The sequence below is a fragment of the Chlamydotis macqueenii genome, chromosome 5 (genome assembly GCF_036417535.1).
Source record: "Chlamydotis macqueenii isolate bChlMac1 chromosome 5, bChlMac1.mat, whole genome shotgun sequence".
Lineage (NCBI taxonomy): Eukaryota > Metazoa > Chordata > Aves > Otidiformes > Otididae > Chlamydotis > Chlamydotis macqueenii.
Window position 1 is genome coordinate 61584960 of NC_141560.1, and position 24934 is coordinate 61609893.

A 24934-nucleotide genomic window follows, 5' to 3' on the forward strand; every position below is an offset into this window, starting at 1 on the left:
GAAATGCTTCCTTATATCTCCCCATGGGATCTCTTTAATAAGTTGCATAATATTTTTCTGTATTAGAGAATTGCAAGATAGACATGGTAGGTCTCTCCTTTACTTAAATACACTGGTTATGTTTTATCTTTTCTTCTTTGAAGGAAATGCAAGCAAAGAATGAATAGTTTGTGAAAAGTGTTAAATTAAAAAGCATAACTTCAAAGGCCTTTCTAACAGTTTATTCTAAAACTATCGACCAACAGATGATGTTCCAAGCAAAATAACTAATTATGTGGGAGGTTAGGCAAGCATTGATTTAGTTTTTGGTGTCTTGGACTGGTAGATAATTCTTTAATAGCAAAAACAAAACAAAACAAAAAAAAAAAAAAAACCAAAAAAACCCCCCATGACTTAAGTCTCTGGACTGCAGTCCAGGTAGACCCTCTTCTGAGGACAAGTTTATCCATAACATGTAACAATTTTTCTTGGAAAATGACAAAGCCACTTGGATATTTTCTGTGGACCTTGGCTGACTCTAAGACGTTCCCTATTAGAGACTGAGAGCAGAGTTAAAGAAGGATAAGGGAGTGCCGCAATGAAAGTATTTTAGTTCTTTAAATTTTACATGAATTTAGTATAGCCTTGCTCTTACAGAATGTAAGAGTATTTATCTGGAATATCAGACGCAGTTTGACAGTGATCATGTTACTAGGAAAAGCCAATGGGGCTTAGTGGGCCAAACAGCATTACTCTATATCACCAGCATATGACAAGGTAAGACTCCAAACACATAACTTTAGCATTTAACATGTGTAAAAGTGGAGATAAAATTCCCTTCTATGCACTGGAGCACCAAACCCCCTCTCTTTTGGCGAGGGAGTTAGAAAAAAGGGAGCTCTCTGTGCTTACTTATTTTCTGTTTCTTCAGTTCTGGTGTAACTTGTGATACTGTTTCTGCTTAGCCTGTTCTGTGCGTTTGCTGGTGGCAAGTGATTGTGCCAATTCTGAATTGCTTTGGCTTAGCTGCACTCCTGGCCATAGCTTGTGCAACGGTAGAAAGTTCCTTCAACTAGTGTTGACTTTTGGCTCTAGGTTTCTAAGAATTCTTAAGACCAAAACATTGCCAGAGATGTACTTTCTGTAACATGAATTCTGCTTGGGAAAAGCATCTGGACATTTGGGTTTTCTTCGTCTGTTATCTAGCACTTATCACTGAACGAGAAGTAGAAGTCCTCAGGCTCTCAGTGAAGCTGTTTGTTTTTGAAGCAATAGACTTGAGTTCGTAGGGTTTTTATAACAGTCTTTGTATGCATGTCATGACAGCACAAGTACGTTGTTTGTTTGTGACACTTATCTTGGCCACTATTGACTTTTTGTACCTGGTTGTCCAGTTGCCATATGCTGTGTTTTTATGTTCATAATGGATATGCAGTTTGTGGGTTTAATTTCATGAGACAGAACCTGCTTTAAAGTGACTTGCGTTTTGTTTTTTCTAGGAATAACATGCTTGGAAGTACTTGGTAGTGTTGATCACCTGTACCCCAGCACGAGAGCTCCAGCTTAATCATTTTCAAACATCTCTCTCAGAATATGGGGGAAAACGATGATGAAAAATACAGTCAAGCTGGCCAGATATTTGAAAACTTTGTACAAGCATCAACATGCAAAGGTACCATTCAGGCCTTCAATATTCTCACTCGCCAACTTGAATTAGATCCTTTAGACAACAGAAACTTTTACACCAAACTGAAGTCAAGAGTGACCACATGGAAGGCCAAAGCTTTGTGGAATAAGCTTGATAAAAGAGCAAGTCACAAAGAGTATAAACGTGGAAAATCTTGTATGAACACTAAGGTAAGTGGAGTTCAGGTTTGGATTTCATAGCTTAGAATCTTTTAAACTTGTTTTTCTGCAGAAGCAAGGTTTCTACCATCACATGCAATGTGTCCATTCGTTTAACTCTCCCTTTAATATACTTTTTGAAACTATGGCTAATACCAACTGATTTTAACAATTTTTCAGGTATTTTTGTTCTGCAAGTTTTGTGGAAACACAAAACACGTAAGAGTGATTCTAAAAGCCCCCTGCTTTACAATCTGCCTCAATGACAGAAAAGTTTTCTGCCCTCTTTAGACATTAGTGTCAATCAGGCTTAAGATGTAAGCTCATGAGGCAGTAGGTTTAATTCATTCCAAGCTTACAAGAACTACTTACTTTATAAAAGAGGACTTTGCAAGGTGCAAATCATATAGCATATTCAGCAGGCTCCTCGGTTTGCTGCTTGGTGCATACTGTAAGAGACCAGGGCTGGCCAAATGTGTTTCAACAGCAGTTCCTAAATGGTTCTCTGGAAAGTGTTGCTTGGAGGTCAGGGGATCTGTCTCTGTCACCTAGTGTTGACTCTAGTTGCTAAACAACAGCAAAAGGATATCTGCACTATTTATGGATTTAAATACTTTCCTGTAACTGCTTTTTCGCAAGCAGAATGTGGATAATTGCTATGTGGTAGTTACTGAAGGAGATGATCTGTTTTGTTGTGGAAGAGAGGAAATGATTTTCAGCAGAGCGTGCAATACTGTATTTTGATAGAGAGAACCACTGAGCATTGGTATAAATTTTGTTGACAAAACTACAAAATACTCTAGTTCATACAACTTGTTTCATCTAGTTATTACAGAATATTTTTAATAGCTTTCCTTCAGAGCAATTTTCTTATTTACTGCCAAGTGACAGCTACAAGTTGCTCCAAGAAGGGTAAGCTTTAAGAAGCTATTTGGCTGTATAGAGGTAGAGCAGAGAGGAAAGGCACACTAGGGGGTACCTAAACACCAAACTGTAGAGGATTTTCTAATTAAAACTGTCACTGAAATATTATTTTATGGACTCAGTAGATAGGCAGTGTTGGAAGTCTCTATTCATGTTTGCATCATTGCATTGAAACTTCTCAAAAGCACCAGGGAGAATAATACCATCTTACCTTCAGTACATATAGAGGCCTCTGTTTTTATTTATTCATTTTAAATATGAATGATTATTAACTTTTTCTGAACTAATAAATGTCCTTACTACTGTTTGCTTTAGAAAATGAAGAGTGCCTTTACAGCTATTTGTGCTGTTTTCCTGGCAGCCTCTGTTTTTTTTTTCTTTCCTTTTCTCCTTCATTTCCCTTTTTTGACCTGTGCTTGCTTCCTCCCTTTTGTTCTTTTTAAAAGGCTTTGAACATATGTCTTTGAGCATCTTTGTGACGAAAACAGACAGGGAAGGGAAGGAATGGGAATGTGTCTGATGATTAACAAATTATAAGGACATATTCCACATGCACCTCACCTACACATACAGCCCCGGGTCCAGATTTCCATGGTTAGTTTCAGGAAGTATTTGCAACACAAAAAAAAAGTTCTAAGACCCACGTGAAATACAAAAATGAAGTCTTTCTCTCAAGTGTGAAATTACAAAGCCAAGGTCTGATTCTGCAAAGTTCTCAAGCAAAGTGATTTTTATATATGGTGAGAAGACTCATGGAAATAATAAAATACAGCCTGTGTAATGCTTTACAAGGTTGCCAAGCAGGAGGCTAATCAACACCTCCCACAGTGTTGAAAGTATGGTATTAGTGCTCTTTGAAAACAAAGATTTATTTCTAGTGGCATGATGTAAGTATTTGCAGAAATTAATGGACATATCTGTGATGCACATATGATCAAATTGCAAATGAATATAAAATGTCTGTGTGTGAACAGTGTGTCTATAGATATTCTGTGAAATACTTGTAGATGTTCATTATGAACCTGGACCATGCCCAGACCTGCACTTCACTGTGTCATCATTGATTTAATGAGAGAAACACGAATCTTCAGATTACTGCAAATGAAAGCAATAACCACAGTCTGCGGGCTCTGTGGGGATATCTACCAAACATTCCTCACATGTGAATCACAGTCTGCTGTGAAAGCCTATCTGTGCAACATGAATGAGAGGAGACATGTTGTGAGAAGCCTGCGGACTCCCTGATCATTTCAGTGGTGTACTCTGATAGCCACACTTGCAGATAAGGAATTCTCAGAAATGCTGGCAGTTCAGCCAAAATGCCAGTGCAGGGACATTAGGCTACGATATACATACCATGATTTTTCCTTTGGTGCAACTGATGATTTTAAGTCTGTCTTGCATGTTATGCCAGCTACCATTTTTAGTAGTGAAGCAGGCGAAGAGGAGTTAGTAGGCTCAATCCTGACAGTGGTGCCCAGTGCTCGCCTCTGTGGAGTTGCCAGGGGACTGGCTGAGGTAGATCGGCCTGGAGTAAAAATTTTGCTTGTTAAAGCAGGATTACAAAATGAGCTAAGTGGGGTTTTTTTGGTTTTTTTTTTTTTTGGTGGGTTTTTTTTTTTTTGTGGTTTTTTGGGGTTTTTTTTTGTTTTGTTTGGTGGTTGTTTTTGGTTTTTTTTTGAGCCAAGGTTGCTAATAGGCATAATTTAAAAAAATATATGACTTGAAGGCTTTATGTGAGGTTGTGGCCATGAGCTGCTGAGTCTGCAACTCACAGTTCTTCTTAGATATGGCCTTGCAATCTGTCTGGCTTCTTACAATCTTCCCAGTCTTTGGAGGAGATAAAGGAAATGAAATACAATCAGGATCTAAACTACTCATGGTATTGTCTTGTCTTTTAGTTTTTTTTAACAAATTGAGAATCTGCTGCCTCACCCAAAAACTGTTAAATTTTTTTGCACAATATTTAAGAGCTGAATGCTGAACTTGTTGATTTCTGTGCTTATAAACTCTTCAGCCACACTTAAGTTACTCATTACAATATACATGTTTTATACATACAGAACATTCCACTCCAACTAAATAACAATAATCCTATGTCTTAACTGCTCTTGAAGAACCTTCCCAAATATGGCTTTCAAGGTTTCTACAATGACATAATTTTAAGGTGAATGAATAAAACTAGTTGAACAATTTTCAAGAAGTTCAAACCCACTGCTATTTCAGAGTTGCCTTACTGTGGACTTTATTTTCCCTTTAATTCTTTTTAGAAAGAAAAAAAAAACCCACCCCAAAATAAAATCAAAGTGCTGTAGAAAGACGTGTACAAAATTGGGGCAGAAATGAACTTGTTTGGAAATTGTAGGAGTCCTCCTGTATGTATGTTAAATCTGTATGAAATACATACTTCCTTCCATCGCAAACTTGTAAAGTGGGAATGAGTACTGTTCAGAATTGCTGGTTCTGGAGCTGCCATCTGTACAGTTCACCAGTACTGGAGAGAAACAGAAGTTCGTCCTAAGTAGGCAAAACTTGAGAAATCATACTGTGATTTTTGTAAATATGTCTGGAGAAAGAGCACAAATTTATTACCCTAGCAAAGTTTCTCTCTCACTTTCATCTTTTACTAATCAATGCAGGCTAGCATGCTCAGAACCTGTAATGATTATTTGTTTCTTCATGGCATGAGGCATAGCTAGACAATTGAAGAAGATTAAAGGTTTAACATATGTTGTTCACCATGCTAGCAGTTGGAATGTCTCTCTAAATTTTTGAACATGCAAAACATATTACAATGATGAACAAGAATTCACCCAGCTAGTTGCAGAGTAGCCTTTAAAAGAATAGCCTTTTAAAGACATATGTGAGTGTCCTCTAACCATTTATTTGAACCTGTCTGTTTGGAGTAGATTCTTTACTTGCACTTGATTTACTGGCAGTTTACCTGTGTAGATAATACAAATATGTGCATGCACATATAAATGAGGCTCCCACTGATGTTTGAGATATGTATGTGCATATGTATCAGAGGGTAGAACCTGGCTCATGCTGTGCGCCTGAAATTCTGGCTCTGCCATGACTGTAGATTCATGCTTGGGGAGAGCAGAGCTTGCTGTGCACAAAAACATCCCCGACTTACTCTGAAGGGAGGTGTTGATTCTCTAAAGCATGCAAATGTGGTGTTGTCTTCCCCTTCAAATGTGTATGCTGTTTTTTCAAAACATATGCTTACACTTGAGGAGAACTAAGAAACTTTGTTCAAAGTGCTAGTGTGTAATTATTGGCTGCCTTGCTAGACTCCACCATTTCCCTCTGGATATACCAAGTTTTAGATGGTGGTGTGCATTTTGGGGAGCGCAGTGGCAAATTCCTGTGCACAGTTTTGGTCTTCTGAGGACTGTCTCTGTTATAGACCCCACCTTGGGCACTGTTCCTGGGCAGGACTTGTACAGTCTGAGCTGTGATTTCAAGGCCGAACTGGACAACATTAGTGTAAAGCAAGTAAATAACATTAAGTTAGAAGTTTTGAGTGCTGTGTGTATAAATACATAGATATGTGCATTTCTAGGTATATGTGTATAGAGAATCATATAAATTTAAAGGATCTTGAGCTCGATCTCTATTGGTTCCTCTAGTTTTCCTTGTTCCTGGATTTGGCCTTTCAAAACTTGTTTTATAGTAGATTAGTTTCCCTTCAAAAAAATCCTGTTGGGAAACTTATTGCAAGAGAATGACTCTAAATTTTTCTTTTTTTTTTTTTTTTTTTTTTTTTTAATGACTATAGCTTACATAAAAACCACAGTGGCTCTTTTTGGTAGCATCATATGCTGTCAGTCCTACCCAGACTCGGTGACATTGGCATCTCTGCTGTTGCGAGGGCTCCACGGGCTCCTCTGCTGAGGTGACGCTTTAGCCGAGGCAGTGTTTCGGAGACCATGTGGCTGGAGGAGAGTTGGGGGCCAGGGTGTGAGTCAGCTGCGGAGGAGCCCTGGGTCAGAAATGGAGATGGATGCTGAAGGCTTTGTGACTGACTCAGCACTGGCGCTGAGCCTCATCTCCCTGTGCTAACCGTGCTGGTGTACCCACGAATGATAAAATGAAATGGTCTTCATCTGTCAAAACCTTTCTGCTCCTTTTCATATTGTTGCTGTTTCCAAAGACTGTCAAATGAATGCTTTGGGAGTTTGTAAGCCTGCTTCAACTGGTGCTCTCCTTCCCACAGAGCTGAGAATGGGAGAGGTACACCTGGGCCATGCTGGGTGCTGCCATGTTACATAGCCACAGGGTAATCAGCAGGATGAGGAGTGGAAACCAGGTCTCTCTCCTTGTTATTAGGCAGAAATTGGGCTTCCTACCAGTCCTCAGTTGTTTACAAACATCCTAATCTGCAGTCCTGCCCTGCACAGTAAATGAGGCAGGTTAGCTTCTGGATCATAGAATCATAGAATGGTTAGGGTTGGAAGGGACCTCCACCTTCCTCTGTAGCACTAAACAAATTCTTGTCTCTTAATTAAGCAAATCATCCAGCATGTATAAGCCTGCTGGCATTGTGACTGAATTTCCTCCTGAAGTGTTGGCATTTGTTGATCCTTCAGAGACAACTTGGATTTTCAGCCAGATTTCTCCTGTGCTGTGTATACTGGTACAAAAGCCGGTGAGTTTGTGTGTTCAAGTGTCATGATTGATTGTGTCAAATATTGAGACAAATATTTTTTTGGAAGAGAATAATTGAATTGTAAGATGAAAGAAGGGAATGCCGATTGTGCTCCAACTCAAAAATATCCTTAATATAATGAAAACTTTAACCTGTTTATTTTATAAAGAGCGAATATCCAGATGGCATGTCCCTTTTGCTAGACATACTAATCTCTTCAAAATAATCATTGAGATGGGGAGATTTCCAAACCTGATAATAAGGTTTTACGATGAACACACCAAACTTATCTTGGATAGCATTGCTAATTCTCTTATTATAATATAAATGCATTCCTGTGAAGGTCATAAAACTTGAAACTAGAAGTTGACTACCATAGGAAGCTTAGTGAATGAAAGGTGGTGACTTTTCACAAGAAGACATTCAGCTGTATTTTTGTTGTTTTTAATTCAAACACACAGTGCTTGGATAGCAGAATCCAGAACCTATTGAGGTACTGGGGGTATTAAGAACTACGTATTCTACTGACTTTTTAAATGGCACCTACGTGTGCTTGGTACATTTGAGAGACAAGCTGTTTATTTTGGTATCTATGCTTTGCTTTTGCCTTTTAGGACAGGGCATCTAAAGCCTTGCACTGGATTTCCATTGTAAATTTATTTTAAATAATTTTAATAAGTAACTTTTTACAGAGTTCTTTCAAAGTAGTAGAAGATATGGGACTAGTGGGAATGAGCGGTAAGAAAGATTTGTTTGAGACCAGGGGAGAAGCAGCAAATCACCTATGAACATGCAGTGAAACCACAGTTGTTGAATATTTTCTATGCATTTGTTTCTCTAAGAATTTTTAGAGAGACGATAGGGAGAAGCCTGGGTGATGACAGGACAGACAGCAGACAGAGTTCTTTGAAAACAAAACAAAATACTTGACTCTTTGAGCAGTGTTTTAAACTGAGATTGGGCCAAATTACATCAGCAAAGGCAAATATTTGGCATGTGATTTGGTAATGAAATCACTTTATTTTTATTATCCTGCAGACATTTCCACAAACACACGATTTTTCACATTTATCAGTCCTGAAAAGCAATGAAGTCCAGCCAAAGTAACGTAATCAGACAGCCTAAATAAGACTTTTTCGGGCATTTGGGAATTTTAAAATTTTTGGCTTGCAAGATAACAGTAGCTTTACATAGAATTACAGAATCGTAGAATGGTTAGAGTTGCAAGGGACCTTCAAAGGTCATCTAGTCCAACCCCCCTGCAAGGAGCAAGGACATCCCCGACTAGATCGGGTTGCTCAGAGCCTCATCCAGCCTGGCCTTGAACGTTTCCAGGAATGGGGCATCAACCACCTCTCTGGGCAACCTGTTCCAGTGTTCTACAACTCGCATTGTAAAAAAACTTTTTCCTAATATCCAATCTAAATCTATCCCCCTCTATTTTAAAACCATTACCCCTCGTCCTATCACGACAGGCCCTACTGAACAGTCTCTCCCCATCTTTCTTGTAGGCCCCCTTGAGGTACTGGGAGGCTGCTCTCCCTGGAGCCTCCTCTTCTCCAGGCTGAACAGCCCCAACTCTCTCAGCCTGTCTTCATAGGAAAGGTGCTCCAGCCCTTTTATCATCTTTGTGGCCCTCCTCTGGACCTTCTCCAACTGGTCCATGTCCTTCTTATGTTGGGGGTTCCAGAACTGGACACAGTACTCCAGGTGGGGTCTCACCAGGGCAGAGTAGAGGGAGAGAATCACCTCCCTCGACCTGCTGGCCACGCTCCTCTTGATGCAGCCCAGGATGCGGTTGGCCTTCTGGGCCGCAAGGGCGCATTGTCTGCTCATGTTGAGCTTCTCATCCACCAGCACTCCCAAGTCCTTCTCCCCAGGGCTGGTCTTGATCCATTCTCCACCCAGCCTGTATTTGTGCCTGGGATTGCCATGACCCAGGTGCAGGACCTTGCACTTGGCCTGGTTGAACTTCATGAGGTTGGCACGGGCCCACCTCTCCAGCCTGTCAAGGTCCCTCTGGATGGCATCCCTCCCTTCTAGCCTGTCGACAGCACCGCACAGCTTGGTGTCATCGGCAAACTTGCTGAGGGTGCACGCTATCCCACTGTCCGTGTTGCCGACAAAGCTGTTGAACAGGGCCGGGCCCAACATGGACCCCTGAGAGATGCCACTTGTGATCGGTCTCCGCCTGGACATTGAACCGTTGACCACCACTCTTTGAGTGCGGCCATCCAGCCAACTCCTTATCCACCGAGTGGTCCGTCCATCAAACCCATGTCTCTCTAGTTTAGAGAGAAGGATGTTGTGCGGGACAGTGTCAAAAGCTTTGTATAAGTCCAGGTAGATGATATCCGTTGCTCATCCCTTGTCCACCGATGCTGTCACCTGTCATAGAAGGCCACCACATTGGTCAGGCACGATCTGCCCTTGGTGAAGCCATGTTGGCTGTCACCAACCACCTCCTTGCTCTCCATGTGCCTTAGCATGGTTTCCAGGAGAATCTGCTCCATGACCTTGCCAGGCACAGAGGTGAGGCTGTAGTTACCCGAGTCTTCCTTATTCCCCTTTTTAAAAATGGGGGTTATGTTCCCTCTCTTCCAGTCATTGGGGACCTCACCAGACTGCCACAACTTCTCAAATACAATGGCCAGTGGCTTGGCAACTTCATCTGCCAGTTCCCTCAGGACCCGTGGATGGATCTCATCAGGTCCCATGGACTTGTGCACCTTTAAGTTCCTCAGATGTTCCTGAACCTACTCTTCTGCTACAGTGGGGGGTTCTTCATCCTTGCAGTCCCTGCTTGTGCTTTCCACAGCTTGGGTGGTGAGCCAAGAGCCCTTGAAGACTGAGGCAAAAAAGTCATTGAGTACCTCAGCCTTCTCCATGTCCTGGGTAACCAGGACACTGGTTTCCTTCCGGAGGGAGCCTACATTTTCCCTGGACTTTCTTTTGTCCCCTACGTACCTGTAGAAACTTTTCTTGTTGCTTTTTATATCCCTGTACTCTAACAGCACTGTGTTGTTTCTCTGTCCCTTACTTAATGGCTTTGGAAGTAAGCGGGAACTGTCCCACCCTGACCTGGTTTCCTAGATATTTTATAGATTCCCACAGGGAGTGGCACCCAGTTACTTTCACACAAAACGCTTCTATTGTCACCACAAGTGGCTTAATGAAGTTTGAATGAAACAAAAGGTTATGGCAGGGCATGTTGCTGTCACTGTGGCTTTGTAGTACTTTTGGGTTGGACTGTGTGAAGCAGCCAGGCTGGGTGTCCATCCACCAGACAGGGTGCTCTTGCCTGGCCCCCGGCACACAGCCTGTGACGATACTTTGCTCAGGTCAGGACTTTCTCCTGGCTTCAGAGAGACCCTGACAGTGCCAGATGTGGTTGTTATGGGTTTGTTGTTAGCTACATTTCCAACTTCACTCTGGTAATGTTTGTGTACTGATAAGTGAGGAAATACATAACTTTTGCTACCAAGAAGTGATTAAACTCTTGGCTGCTAAAAAACAGATTTCAGACAATAAGGCAATTTCCTGTCTCCTACAGTTCAGGTCCTTCCGGAGGTTCCCATGTCTACCCTGAGAACTGGGGTTTTGGGGATGTGGTTGCTCGCTTTCCTCTTTTTGCCGACAAATCTAATTCTATGTTATTTTCTGGTTTAGGCATTTGTGCAGATCACTTTTAATACACTTTCTGTAGAATGTAAAATACCACAGTTCTAAGAGACTCTGTATAAGGAGTTGTGGTCAAAAAAAAAGTTTACCTGGGATCTGTTTTCATTGCAAAGTAGAAATTTCCCTTTAATGCCCTTTAAATTGGGTTAACTTGCCTTACTTTGTCTGCTGCAGCCTTTAAAAGTAGATCACTTTGCATCTGTCAGTTCTTAAAATTCCTACATTCCCTAATGTCGACATTTATGCACAAAATCTGTTTGTCTCTGCAAACAGCCAGTTTTCTGCGAACTAATGTAGACACCTGTTTGCCATTTCAGATGTCTAGGATATTTGTATCTTAACCTGTATATCTGATGAAAAGTGCTTATTGAAAAATAATCCGAGTTTATACCATAATGTGACCTTGTTATAGTTTTGTAATTCTTCAGTCTTTTAACCTCTCCCTTAGGTTGGGACTGTTTAGGTGAGTTTAAGCTGTATTTTGGAACAAACCTAGCGTGGGGGGAGAACTACGTATTTCTGTGGTGAAAAACCATTCTCACTGGAGAGCCATTGTCCTGGCAGCTGACCGCATTTTGCTTCAGATCTTCCAGAACTGTGAGAGTCTGACAGGCACTCGGATGGGCCTTGGTTTTATTCTGGGTCCTGGATAATGGCAGAAAGGACAAGCGTTACATCGTTCCAGCTAACAGAAGAGCTATCCTTTACATCTACAGAAGTTTTAAATTGGAAATACATGAGAGCTGTGGGCCTGTTATACTAACCACCTGGGAGATGAGGGATGAAGTGGATAGTGGTGACATCTTGCATTGATTGTGAATGCTACAGCCAGATACAGGTATCTTCCTCCTTTACGAAGAGCTTGGCCCACATCTGAGGGAAGCAGAAGTTGGAATTCTGACTTGTCCCTTATAGAGCCCTTGCTTTAATGAGCAAACTTGTGAATATGGTTTACGTTAAATTATGTCACATGGGCAGCTAGAGAACTGTACTTAGAGTGGTCCTAGCAATGGTTTGCTGCCAGACTGGGGAAATGCATGAAGTGGGATTTCAGTGATTAGTGTTGTAGACTGGTACTTCTCATACTTATTAAAAATTTGGGTGCTGGATTGAGAAGGTGCAGACGTAAGCAAACTGGAATGAGCTGTAACTGCTTTGGAATGCAGGATTAGAATTTTTTTTTTAATCTTGAAATTTGAAGAAATTATCTGAGATCAAGAGGATAAAATTTCTAAAAGCTACTAGAAAATTATGACCTGTCTTACAAAGGAGTGCAACACCCAGTGAAAACTGGGAACTTGCTGCAGAAAATAATCTGCTCCTTATAACAGACTACACACCAAGCCCAAGTCTGCAGGGTGTAGTGCTGACCAAACGGGAGCTGATCCTGGGAGCCTGTCTGAGGAGGCCTGCTGTGTGTCAGGGACCGGGGTGGTTTCCTTCCCCATCTAGGTCGTGCAGGTGAAACCCCAGCTGAAATATTTTGCCCCGTTTGGAGCCTGTGTTACAGGCAAGGGGCAGATAATCTAGAGCAAGTCCAGAGCAGGAAGAATGGTCAGAGCTTTAGAGAATGTGACGTGTAGAAGAGGCTTAAATGCCTTTACCTACCCTATGTTAGGGAAGACCCAAAGAGGAACACTACATAGTTACTTGGAGCACAATCAGATCTGTTATTTATTTCACCTTCTCTCTAACAGTTTGTCTAACACTGCTAGATCAAATTCTGATTAGTTTTTCAAAGTTTGTTTTGCCTTGACAGGCTGGAGAGGTGGGCCCATGCCAACCTCATGAAGTTCAACCAGGCCAAGTGCAAGGTCCTGCACCTGGGTCATGGCAATCCCAGGCACAAATACAGGCTGGGTGGAGAATGGATCAAGACCAGCCCTGGGGAGAAGGACCTGGGAGTGCTGGTGGACGAGAAGCTCAACATGAGCAGGCAATGCGCCCTTGCGGCCCAGAAGGCCAACCGCATCCTGGGCTGCATCAAGAGGAGTGTGGCCAGCAGGTCGAGGGAGGTGATTCTCCCCCTCTACTCTGCCCTGGTGAGACCCCACCTGGAGTACTGTGTCCAGTTCTGGAGCCCCCAATATAAGAAGGACATGGACCAGCTGGAGAAGGTCCAGAGGAGGGCCACAAAGATGATAAAAGGGCTGGAGCACCTTTCCTATGAGGACAGGCTGAGAGAGTTGGGGCTGTTCAGCCTGGAGAAGAGGAGGCTCCAGGGATACCTTATAGCAGCCTTCCACAGTACCTCAAGGGGGCCTACAAGAAAGATGGGGAGAGACTGTTCAGTAGGGCCTGTCGTGATAGGACGAGGGGTAATGGTTTTAAAATAGTGGGGGGTAGATTTAGATTGGAAATTAGGAAAAAATTTTTTACAATGCGAGTTGTAGAACACTGGAACAGGTTGCCCAGAGAGGTGGTTGATGCCCCATTCCTGGAAACGTTCAAGGCCAGGCTGGATGAGGCTCTGAGCAACCCGATCTAGTCGGGGATGTCCTTGCTCCTTGCAGGGGGGTTGGACTAAATGACCTTTGAAGGTCCCTTGCAACTCTAACCATTCTATGATTTGCTGCTTCTGTTTCAGCCCTGATGAACAGCTTGTATTTCCCAAGGTTGTGCCTGCTTCTGCTTAAGAAACCAGCCAAGAGATACTGCCTTGCTTGTCTTGCATTAGTCTTGGGATTGTTCATTTGACTAAGACGCTAACTTAGAAGGAACCATGTGGTTATGCCAAGCTTGGAATTAGTCTTGTTTTGCTTACTTCCACTGCTCCTTTGAATGAGTTACAAGAGCAGCTTTACAAGGACCCATGTGACAGCAAATACTCCTCTCTGTTACTGGTGTCCACCTCCCCATCCTGCCTGTACTCTGTCATCCTCACCGGATTTACAATTCAGATAAAACAACTGCCCCAGGGTAAATTGCAACTCAGATTAGAAAACATCGCAAGCGATGGTCGTGAGCTTCCTGCCCAGGACTACGCACCCGGGTCATTAATAACAAGTCATGCTGATCAGCAAGCGCTCACTGGAAGGCAGAGCCACAGAGCCATTTCTCTCGATTTATTTTTATTTTCCTTTTTCTCTTGTTTGTTTGGTTTTTTTTTAGCGAGGTAGGAGATAATTGCGTATGGTAGGAAGCTTTTCCTGACCGGTGGTGGCTGTTGTGACCAGTGAGGCTGCTGCTGGGCCTGCTCGCTGCCAGGGCTGGGCTGGCCGGCTCAGTCTCCTGCTTGGCTGTAGGCACGGGGGGTAGGAAGTCCACTGTCTGCCAGCCCAGGTGCAGCCCTGAGAGTGGCAGAACAAGTGCAGCCGGTGTTGTTCAGGCAGGTGCCTCTGAATTTCACCCAAGGTCGGAATGGGAAAACAGAGTCACTGATACGTGGCCGTGTAAATAAACACTGATCTTCCATGTATGTTTATCTCCCTTCTGTCCTGTCGGATGTTGGTGTAAAACAGACTATTACACCTTGTGATGACAAATTGCTGCCAAATTTTGTGTCTTCAACTCTCTACCTCTCTCTTCGAAGCATGCTACTTTTCATATTTTTTTCACCTTTTTAATATTTACTTTTCTTTTTCAAGACTCTTTCCTTCAGTAATAAGGCCTTTTATGTATTTTCTTTATTTTCAGCCAAAAAGGTTTTGAAAATAAGAACTAGAGGTGCTGAAATCTAATTTTCTCTGTGCGGTATGCTGCCAGCAGCCTAGTTTGTTGATTCTGTATGAGTGCTGTTAACTTTCTCTGTTATCAGAAACCTTCCTAAAAAATGTTACACTAAAAATACATTTTTCTAATTCTAATTGTTTGAACTGTTCAAGTCCATCTTGCTTGACGCTATCAGATGCCATATTGCTAAGAGGTGCTGGTTGGTCAATTCCTGGTGTTTCCAAAGCATAAAGACAAATTTAAAAAGTTAAAAGCATTGTCTGCTTATGGTAGACCGGTATGTACAAGTGACCAGTTAAATAAACTGGAAAAAAATCATGTTACTTGGAGCTGTATTTGGCTTTCCTAGTTAAGAGGCTGTGAATGCTAGCACTGGAAAACATTAGCTTTGAAGATTGTGTGATAAGCTGGAAGAAAATAGACCCCAGGAGCTCAGAATTGCTACCTTCTTGTACAGCTTTGGTTTTTGAGCTCAGCTATAGCTGTTGTACAATACTGTACAGTCATTCTGCTTAGGAAGGTTAGAAATGATGGGATTAAATGATTCAACTCTTTGAAAATAAATACATAATAATTTAAAAATCTGGATTCTGACTCAGAGCTGATGGCTGCTCCTATTTGAGGTCATTTATCCAGTACTGGCTTCTAAAAGCCAGGTCTTAATTGGGTGTTGGTTAATAATTCTCCTAATATAAAAATATATTTTAGAACATATTTTAAAACATTCTGTAACATGACCTTGAAATAACTTGACTCATCACTTACTTAAAAAAGGTAGTTTCTAAGCGGAAGCTTAGCTGATTTATTAGATTGTTGTAATTGTTGTTATTTATTTAAAAGTTTTAAGTTCAGTGGAGTATTTCATCTCCATAGATAGACCAGGTTGTAGCAACAGTGCTATTTTCTTTTTTTTTCCTATTTTTTTTAAGCATATTACCAACTTCTTCCTGTAGTGATGCCATAGTTGCTGACCAACTTACCTGCATACTTTGGATGCCATCAACATGAGAAATCCTTTCTAGGTCTGTAGACAAGTCCGCTCCTTAAGGTCAGCCCCTTACCCTGAAACGACGTAGAGGATTATATTATTTTCTTGCAGTCACAATGTCATGAGTGTCACTACTCGCAAGGCTCCCAGCACTTGGGGCTTGGTCTCTGCTTAGTCTGCTGTGCTCCGAGGAGGCTCATGGGCCCTGTGTTTCTTCATCTCTGTTCACCACTTCTCTGTTTCTGGATGAATTGTTTTGTTTCACGGTTTTGTTTAGTTTTGCTAAGTTTTTAAGGATAGCCTTAAAGCAGTATCTCAGTATGGCAGGCATAATCCTACAAAAACAAAACCAAAAAAAAAAAAACACCAAGGTACTTAAATGCTGCCAGCCATGTTAATGACAGAGATAGTCAGGCAACATTCTTTCTGCAAGGTTTATCTTGTTTTCATTTTGATTGTTTAAGCAACTGGCCAAAAAAAATGAAAAGAAACCAATCTCTTCTGGGCTTTGGGTGTGGTATTTTTCTTCCCCTTGTTTTGATTACAATGAAAGACAGGTAAGAAAACAGCAAATAAGCTGAAACGAAGATGTTACAGAGTTTATTTTGTGTTTTATTTGAGGAGATTTTTGGATTAAAGCACTTGCCTGATTTCTGGTGCATAATCTGTTTATTAAAAATAGCGTAACATTTCTTCTAAGATGATGTGCAGGTTTTCTTCAGATAACTGTAACTGTGAGGCAGGGGAACTGGAAGTTTCTGGAGGTACTTTTCTGTATTACGTCTACCAATTGCACTTTTAAAAAATTTATTTTTTTGTGAATTGTTATAAAAGCTCTGAGATCACGTCAACATATTTAAATACGACCCATGTCATGTGAGAGAGCTCTTCAGAAAAGCTCCAAATAACAAAATCCTGACATCTTTGATGCGTCAATGAAGGAACTCCTGACCTTCTAGCACATTGAAAGCATACAGCCTTTCTTTAATGTATTGCATAGCAGACGATAAGTTTCAGATGTCTTTCATACCATTGTTTTAATTTCAAACTATGGAAGGTTTTTATATGCAAATCTAATATTAGTACATATATCTGAGAGACAGAGAGGATGGATGGACAAGTGTGTCCAGATTCATCCAGGAAAAATGAAAGCATGTGTTTTTTTCCATGCAGAAGCTTATCTTCCAAAAAAGAGAAAAAAATCCCAGTAAAGATGAGCCAAATGAATGCAATAAATGTACTAATGTTTCACTTCTGGCATTTTGACCCAATAAAACAAGAGGGCAATAAAGATAGATCCCCTGATCCCTGGATTGTGCCGTGTCCAGCTGCGAGTGCAGCAACTGCGGGGCACAGTGCTGGGGAAAGAGCTCTCTCCAGAATCAGCCTGGATTAGGTAGCCTCAAATCCTTATTACAGTCTTTTAAGAAGAAAAAATAGCAATTTCTTCATTTTTGCCGATTGCTGATATGGGTGCTTTTGTCAGGAGATGACAAAACTGCGTATTTCTGAGGTGCTCAGCTGGGGGTGCAAAGGGTAAAATGTTGGTGGGATTGAAAGGAGAAATGGATTTGTCCTGTTGCGCTTCCTGCACCAGGACTGGGTTTTGTTGCTGTGGTTGGTGGTAATTAGGGCTGCGTGCTTTTAAACTTCCCCAACAGAGGTATTTATGTCGTGTTCACTCTCCAAAAATGTCTGTTCAGCAAGATCCAGCTAGTCTTAATAGTATTCCAAGGTAGATCTTGGAACTATCTGTAGTACATTGAAGTAGTACTCACATAAGCCTTTGGAGATTTAGGACCTCTTATTAAAATACATTTAACTGAATATTATTTTTGACAAATAAAACATTTTTAACCTTACTAACTTTATAAGGAGCTCAGAAAGCATAGTATAAGAGGAAAATATACTTTTAAAGATTACTTAATTTTTGTAGGGCAAGTTTAATTAGCTCCTATACCTTCTCGTCCCCCTTCCTTTGGAGGAATTAGGTTTTTTTCTTTTTTGGTTTTTTTTTTTTTTTTCTTTTAATATTTCCACGTAGTATGGGTTTGTTAACCACAGAAATTTGGGGTATAAGTTTCAGTATCTGGCTTCCTTCTAGAAATGAAGAAAAGAATTCTTGTTTTAGGTCGGCAGTGTCCCTTTTATATATAGGTATGAAGTTGAATGGAGACCTTTCAAATCACTGTCATTTACTACAGTATCATCACTGCTCATGAGAGGGTCACTCTCTATTGCCTTTTGGTAAAACCAATTCTATAGGTATGGCAGCATTTAACTAGTCAGGCAACGAATGCAAGCATCTCATGCAGTGTAGGGTGTGTTACTGTGAAGAGAGCGCTGTAGTCGTGTAGATCTAATGTGTCTGGTAACCGAGCTATTTTAGAGCGACACATCCCTCGTTGGTGCCAGTGGCTGGGCTGGTTTGTGGAAAAGGAAATGACACGCGCTTTGTACGGGGGTCTTCATCTAGAGAGGCAGTGAGTACCTGAATAGGGTTGTTGAGTTCAGGGGAGCCACCATATATTGAAATGCTTTGGTAGACCAGCACTGTAGCAAGATTAGACTTGTATCTTAGGTTGACAAAATGCGTCATGCCTATTCTGAGCTTAGCCCTTTTTCTTATTAAATAAAGCTTTAGCTCTTGACGCTTTTAACGTTTTTTTTTGAAGTGGCATATAGAATTTTATCTTTCAGTGACTTCAACTGTAATATTTCAAACTTTAAAAACTATATTGGCTATTCGGTGTTACGCTTGACTGCACTGCTGTATCCGGTGGCTGTCAATGAATTCATGTGATAAAATCTGAGACTACAAATGCAAGATGAACTGTAAGTCAGTAAGTCAGGAATGTCCTACTGAGCAGTCCTATTTTTGCCAGAAGCATTTTCATGTCTAGTAAAGGGGATGAAGTAAAAAACGTTGTGGTGGGGAGAGCTTCTCACTGCAGCTTCTGGTAGCTGTCAGCTTTAGCTGCTTATGCAGCTGTTTCTCTTTGGAGCCTTTCCAGGGAAACAGTCATTGCTGATCCAGAAAATGTGTTGTTTCATTACATTTTGTGCCTATCTTGTGTTGCATCATATTTAGCTCTATCGCAAATAAACATTTGCCAAAATCCATCTAGGATGTAATCCTGTGGAATCAGTCAAATTAATCCTTTGTGCCTCGCTGTCGCTTTGGATGTTGCAGGAAGACCAGGGATGATGGGAAGTCCTAGATGTGGTGACTGTGGAAATGAATGCACCTGAGGCCCAGTGCAAATGGTGCTGTTTCTAGCAACATGATGCATTGCTATAGGTTTTGATTTTTCAATTGGTGATTTGGATAAATGTTACATATAAGCTAAAGGAAGTTAAATAGTTTTGGCGCGTGGTTTTCACTGTTTTTCACTAGTATATGTATGCATTTCCACTGAAGAGTAGAAAGTGGTGCTTCTGACTTGGCATGCCTTAGGACAACAAAGGATGTCTCTGTGCCTATCCAGTTGCTGTTGAGCTGCAGTCTAAAATCATCTCCTCTTTTTCACCTCCAAAGCAACTGAAATGAGAAAATCTCAAATTCCTGGAGTGATTGTAGCTTCTGTCTTCATCCCAAGAACATATGGGGAGTGGATCATAATTGAACACTCTTTTATTTTCCAGGGCTAATTTAATGGGTATCTTGGAGAGGAGTGAGGGATTTAGGGTTGGATGGTAACAGTGCATTGAGCTATGATGGGATTTGTCCCATTATTCTTAACCGTGCAAAGAGATCCTATTTGGCTGCGTCTCCTACCCACATGCTGCCACCAACTGATAGATTCCTTTCCTTGACTGTGAGCATGTAAATGCTGAGCACTAATTTTTTTAAATATTTTTCAAGGTAAATGAGTAGATTCTGCCTTTAAATTATTAAATTGAATGAGATGTTTGTGACTAGGTCATTGCAGAGTGGAATTTTTTTTTTGTTAAACAAATTCTTATTAAGCAAATTCTTGTGCTCTCCCTTCCTTCTCTCAAAACCTCAGTTGTTTCTGTAAGCTTACTTTACTGGGTGAAAACCAATGGAAGCGTTCTACAAATTCTCAGCTGTTAAACTGCATATGTTTTTTCCAGAATGGGTGCCTGGATTCACAGGCTGCAGATTTAATAGTGGGGGACGGGAGGGGTTGAAAGAGACACCTACTTTGTATCCCTCTATACCTTTCCTCCCCTCCTATTTTATAAGTTATATATTTATATATTATATACAGGAGATCATATAGAAAACCTGTGCCTGGCACAAAAGTCATTCTGCTTTTGGAGAAGTAACTTGTGCTGCCATTTATCTCAATGCTAAGTGCTCTTATTCAGTGTAGAAAGATTTTCCTGGAAATTTTCAAGGCACTGCCATTATTAAACGTACTAATAGAGAGAAAGTAGCATCTCTTACAGTCAGATTGCCCTTGGATAAGTCGCATTAGGCTTATGAGACTTATCAAATGCTGAGTGTGTTTCTATTATGACAAGTGAAACGTTCTGGTATCTTTTAATTGTACTGGAAAAAAAAAACATGAACTTGCTGCTCTATTTCAGTTTGAAGATAAATAATGCAATGAGTGGAGTGTGCCTGGTTATACTGTGGGACAAGATTTATACAGAAACAAATAATTATCTTTTAGGGAAAAGTACAGTACTTTTTAACAGTACTGTAGAAGCATAGTATGTACTCAGCAGCTTAAGTAGTCAACTTTTATAAAATATGCATGGACTATCATTGGTGTTTTATTTTGAAATACAAAAATTTCTATGCTTTACTTAATATTTATAATTTTAAACTGAAATAGTCCTTAGTTTTTCACTAGGCAGCTATTACTGGCCTGTAAACTTGCCTAGGTCCTCTTCAATGGGAATTTATTCTAAATAAATATTCTAAATGGGAATGGTATTCTAAAAATGCTTTCACAGAAGTTTAACTCAAACCAGCATGTCCATTTACTTGTGTTAATTTATATTGTAAGTGTAAAATTTTCATTGTCACATTTACTGTAATTAGTGTCATTCATATCCAGGATATTTGCAAGAAGAGTAGCTGAATTTTTAGCTCACATTAAATTTTCCTGAAAAGTACTCATGGTGACCATGACTTGTAGGAGTTAGTGCTAATGGGCAATCTGTTCAGTGTGGCCAGTTACTGCGTAGTTGGAGTTTGGTGCTGGAGATTCAACGTACTTAACTTTACCTGGTCCTGATAGAGTTCAGGAATGCCCGTGCGGGGCCAGCCGCTCTCTGGGTGCGTGCAGGGTGTTGCCGGTGCCCGGATTTTCCTCGCTTGGCTGGGGAATTCCTCGGTGCAGTGCCGGGCTGTGGTGAGGGCCGGAGAACAGCCAGGTCAGAGTCCTTGTTGTGACTCCCGTTCTCAGTGTGTGCATGTCCTCTTCTAGAGGACATTTACTCCATATTTTAAGCATTTATAAGATCTTTGGATGCAATATGTGCAAAGATAAATTATTTTCATGAAGGATAAAGGAGGAAAATTGGCATAACTGTATTTCCTCCCTCCTCATTTATTCGTTCTGGACTTTTGCCTGCTCCTGTCTTTTTGTAACCCAGGTGCGGTTCTTGGGGAGTATATTAAATGTAATGAAGCTTCTCATTTGACAGGAAATATTTATATACATTTGCAGGTGGAAGATTAGCCCTTTATACAATGAAGTTTTCACTGAGAAAAATGTTTTCTGCATTCTTATCTTGCACTACCGTGGTATACTCGTGGTAGTAAAACATGATATAACATCCAGTGTGATACTGATTCTTCAGGCAGGTCACAGCAGCCTAGTTGTGATCTTATTCTTGGATAAGCTTCCCTGTAACCTGTACAAGTCTTTCTCCCTTCGTTTCCAGCCTGAACAAGAAATATGCTAAAGCTTTTTGTCAGTCCTTTTCAGCAACTGCTACTTTGATTAATTTGCGGAAGATGCTTTGAAAAGTCAAGTTACCCTCTACCTTTTTAGGAGAGGGTCTGGCACCGTTAAAAGGCAGTTGAGCTGTGGATGGCAGTGTGGATGTCAAGGAACTGTTGGCAGTTGTCCAACTCTGTTTGGATTTCAGGATTGATTGTCTGAGACTCCCTTATGTGATGTCAGTTGTCTGATCTGTGTTAAACTGCAAGAAATTAATTTCCCTGATGAGCCGGGAGACTGGGGTAACAGGAGGTGAAAATTAGAAGCCATTTAAGGTTTGTTCTAGGCTGGCTACAAGGTGCTTTCTCCTGTGACTTTGTTTGCAAGCAGAGAGCTGGGGAGGGGTGTGACTGGACACTCGTACAGTCTCTTTCCTTACTTAGTAAAGGTAGGAACATAAACACAGTAGAAATTACCTTTGCAAGAGTTTTGTGCTGATTTTGACCCCAGAAGTTTCAAAAAAGGTGACAAAGTGCAAGAGTAAGCTCTACACCAGCAGGAAGCCTCCTCAAAGAACAAATAGTCCTGAGACACAGATAAATACGTTTATGGAAGGTAACCATGGATGATAGCAAATATACAACCATTTTTCACAGTGTCTCTAGGCAATTAGGAAGATATTTTGTCAGTGGTGATAGGAGGAGGGGAGAGGGCAGAATCCTCCTTAAAACTTTAACATATTGAGTTGCAAAGCATCGGGAGGAGCTAACTGTTTTCTGTGTGGGTTTTATTACTTGGCAGGATCTGCTATGACTAAATCTCAAAAGACTGCTTTTTTAAAAAGTTGCACTTATTTATATATAATACAGTTTGTTAGCCAGAAAAACAACCGTACCTTATCAAACCATGTATGGTCTTTATTTGTAAAATCTTTCTAACTGCTTGATAAACGTCACTGGAAAACTGTGTAGCTGTGAAGGCATTCACTAACTTGTCAAAGCTCAGATTCCCGTGTTAATCACAACAAGCATGTGCGGAAAAGAGCTGACCCAGACTCCACCAGTGAGCCTCTTCAGTCAGGATAACATCTGCACTCCATTTTCTTCCTTTATATAATTACATCCATTGATGTTTTCTTAATATTTAGCATGCAGTAAGGAGTGTTCTTGTGAAATTAGGAATTAAATATGTTCTTTTCAGAGGAAGAAAGCCAAGTGGCTAATGCAACAACCTAACTTTAACTTATTTAATATCTCTAGTTAACAAAACATTTCCCTTAAGCAAAGCAAAAGCACCTCACAGGAGCTCTTCTTTCAATGGGAATTTGAATTATTTATTCGATTTTTTTTTTTTTTTTTTTTTTTTTAAAGTTGCACTTTTACGATTGGATTGGACAAAAGTCAGTCCTAGATAACTTTTGCTTAAGTTGTGAAATTTGAAAACAAATGACGAACAAACCAAAATAAATAAATTACTCTATTTTATGAAATTGAAATGTAATGGGAACCAGACTTGTATCCAACAAGCCTCCAGATACAGTCCATGCTTGCTTTGAAGCTGTAATCACTGTCTGGCTATGTGTGCGGGACGCACAGGAGCATGTCTGCCGTGTGAGATAATGGGTTTGGATTTCCAACGCGGCACAGCTCAGCCTCGCAGCCAGAGCTCTCCCCTCCGTTCAGGCCCACCTTGTCCCTCCCTGCCTGAGCCCCGTGCTTGAACGGGTGGCATAGGTTTTGTGAAGTCTGTGTGGGTTGGGAGGGGGCTTGCGGGGGTGTGTGGAACAACAACATTGTCCAGCTATAAGACTGTTTCTAATCAGTCATGAAAATGTAAGCATTAGATATGTTTGAGTTTTAATTAGTTTGTTTTCTGGAAACCCTTTGCTTGTTAGTCTGTGAAAACTTACAGCTGTCAGATAAAACTTGGGTGAGAATTCTCTGTTATCATTTCTGAAGCAGTTCTTCTGAGGATGCCCAAACTTGGATTTAAGCTCCTAAAATACGAGCTTCCTGAAGGTGAGTATGTTGACAACTGCATGAAATGGAATAGGGCAGGCCATGTTCCCCAGCTCTGGTGAAGCAGGAGAAGTCTGCTGACTGCAGTAGGTGAACTAGGCTGTTGTGTTCAGGATACGCCCTCACTTGAAAGAGAGAGTAAATAATACTGTAAGATTACTGGCTTATCATAAATTTGTCTAACAAGCACAGCAAATGTACACCAATTTCCTCTTTAAAAGAAAAACAGCCTGAACCAAGACCACTTTCTTCCTTTCCCCTCCCTTTTATGTAGCTGTTTACTGCCACCACTTCTGAAACACTACATGTGAGTGAGCTCATATATGCAAACAGATGATCAAAAGTGTTTGGCTTTTTGCTGTTTCTTCTGATAGACCTTTTATCAGATGCTTTTATGTCTGCATGAAGCACAGTTTATCCTCTTGTATGAATTGACTGAACACCACATGCAAACAAAATTTGAATGTTTATTGATTTAAATAGATGACTTAATACACTCTCAGTAGCATAAGTCCAGTTGAATATCAAGTTGTACCAATAGCGTAAGTTAGAAACCACGTGGAAATCAATACAAAACCATGTATTGGTTTTGAAACCAAAGTCTGTAATACAAGACTCCTCCTTTTCTCTGCTAGTGTTTAATTATTGGAGGCGGCCCATGTGGCTTGCGGACTGCCATAGAACTTGCCTTCCTGGGAGCCAAAGTCGTTGTTGTGGAAAAGCGGGATACTTTTTCAAGAAACAATGTGTTGCATCTCTGGCCATTTACAATCCATGACCTTCGGGGACTGGGAGCAAAGAAATTTTATGGAAAATTCTGTGCAGGATCTATCGATCACATCAGTAAGTATCTGAAAGCATGGTACTGTTCAGGTAAGAGGTGTACTGAGGTCAGAACGTTAATGGAGACTTTCTTGATTTGGCAGAAAGCTTGTCTGCTTTAAAGATGTACAAGTGCATGTACGCACACAAAGGAAAAAAATGGTCTCATTTAAGCAAAATGACAATTGAGCAAATGAGGTAGCAATATTACTGACTAATAAAATTAGTCTGGATTTGTTAAATGATTGTTTTTTTTTTTTATTACAAAGTATGAAGAATATTGATACTTATTCTAGTATGTTGAAGGTAGACACAACCCTTAATCTAACGAGAAAATAAGCAAAATTGGGATATTTTACTGGGAAATATGCTGCAAATTTTTCTGTCCTGAAGTGCTCAATATATTGGTAAGCAGATCCTTTAAATATCATTAAGAAAGAAAACTCTAAGAAAATTATTCTAAGAAACTCAGTGAAATTAATTTTAT

General features: G+C 40.7%; 1 protein-coding gene across 3 annotated transcripts in view; it reads left to right on the forward strand.

Annotated features, from left to right (window-relative positions):
* The first annotated feature begins 1572 nt into the window (after positions 1 to 1572).
* MICAL2 (microtubule associated monooxygenase, calponin and LIM domain containing 2) overlaps positions 1573 to 24934 on the forward strand; it is a 110888-nt gene continuing 87526 nt past the window's right edge. For all 3 annotated transcript variants that reach the window (XM_086749089.1, XM_086749090.1, XM_086749091.1), the window contains exons 1-2: positions 1573 to 1836; positions 24261 to 24468. In XM_086749089.1, coding sequence (XP_086605215.1) covers positions 1573 to 1836; positions 24261 to 24468 — 472 coding nt within the window. The remainder of the gene's footprint in view (positions 1837 to 24260; positions 24469 to 24934) is intronic.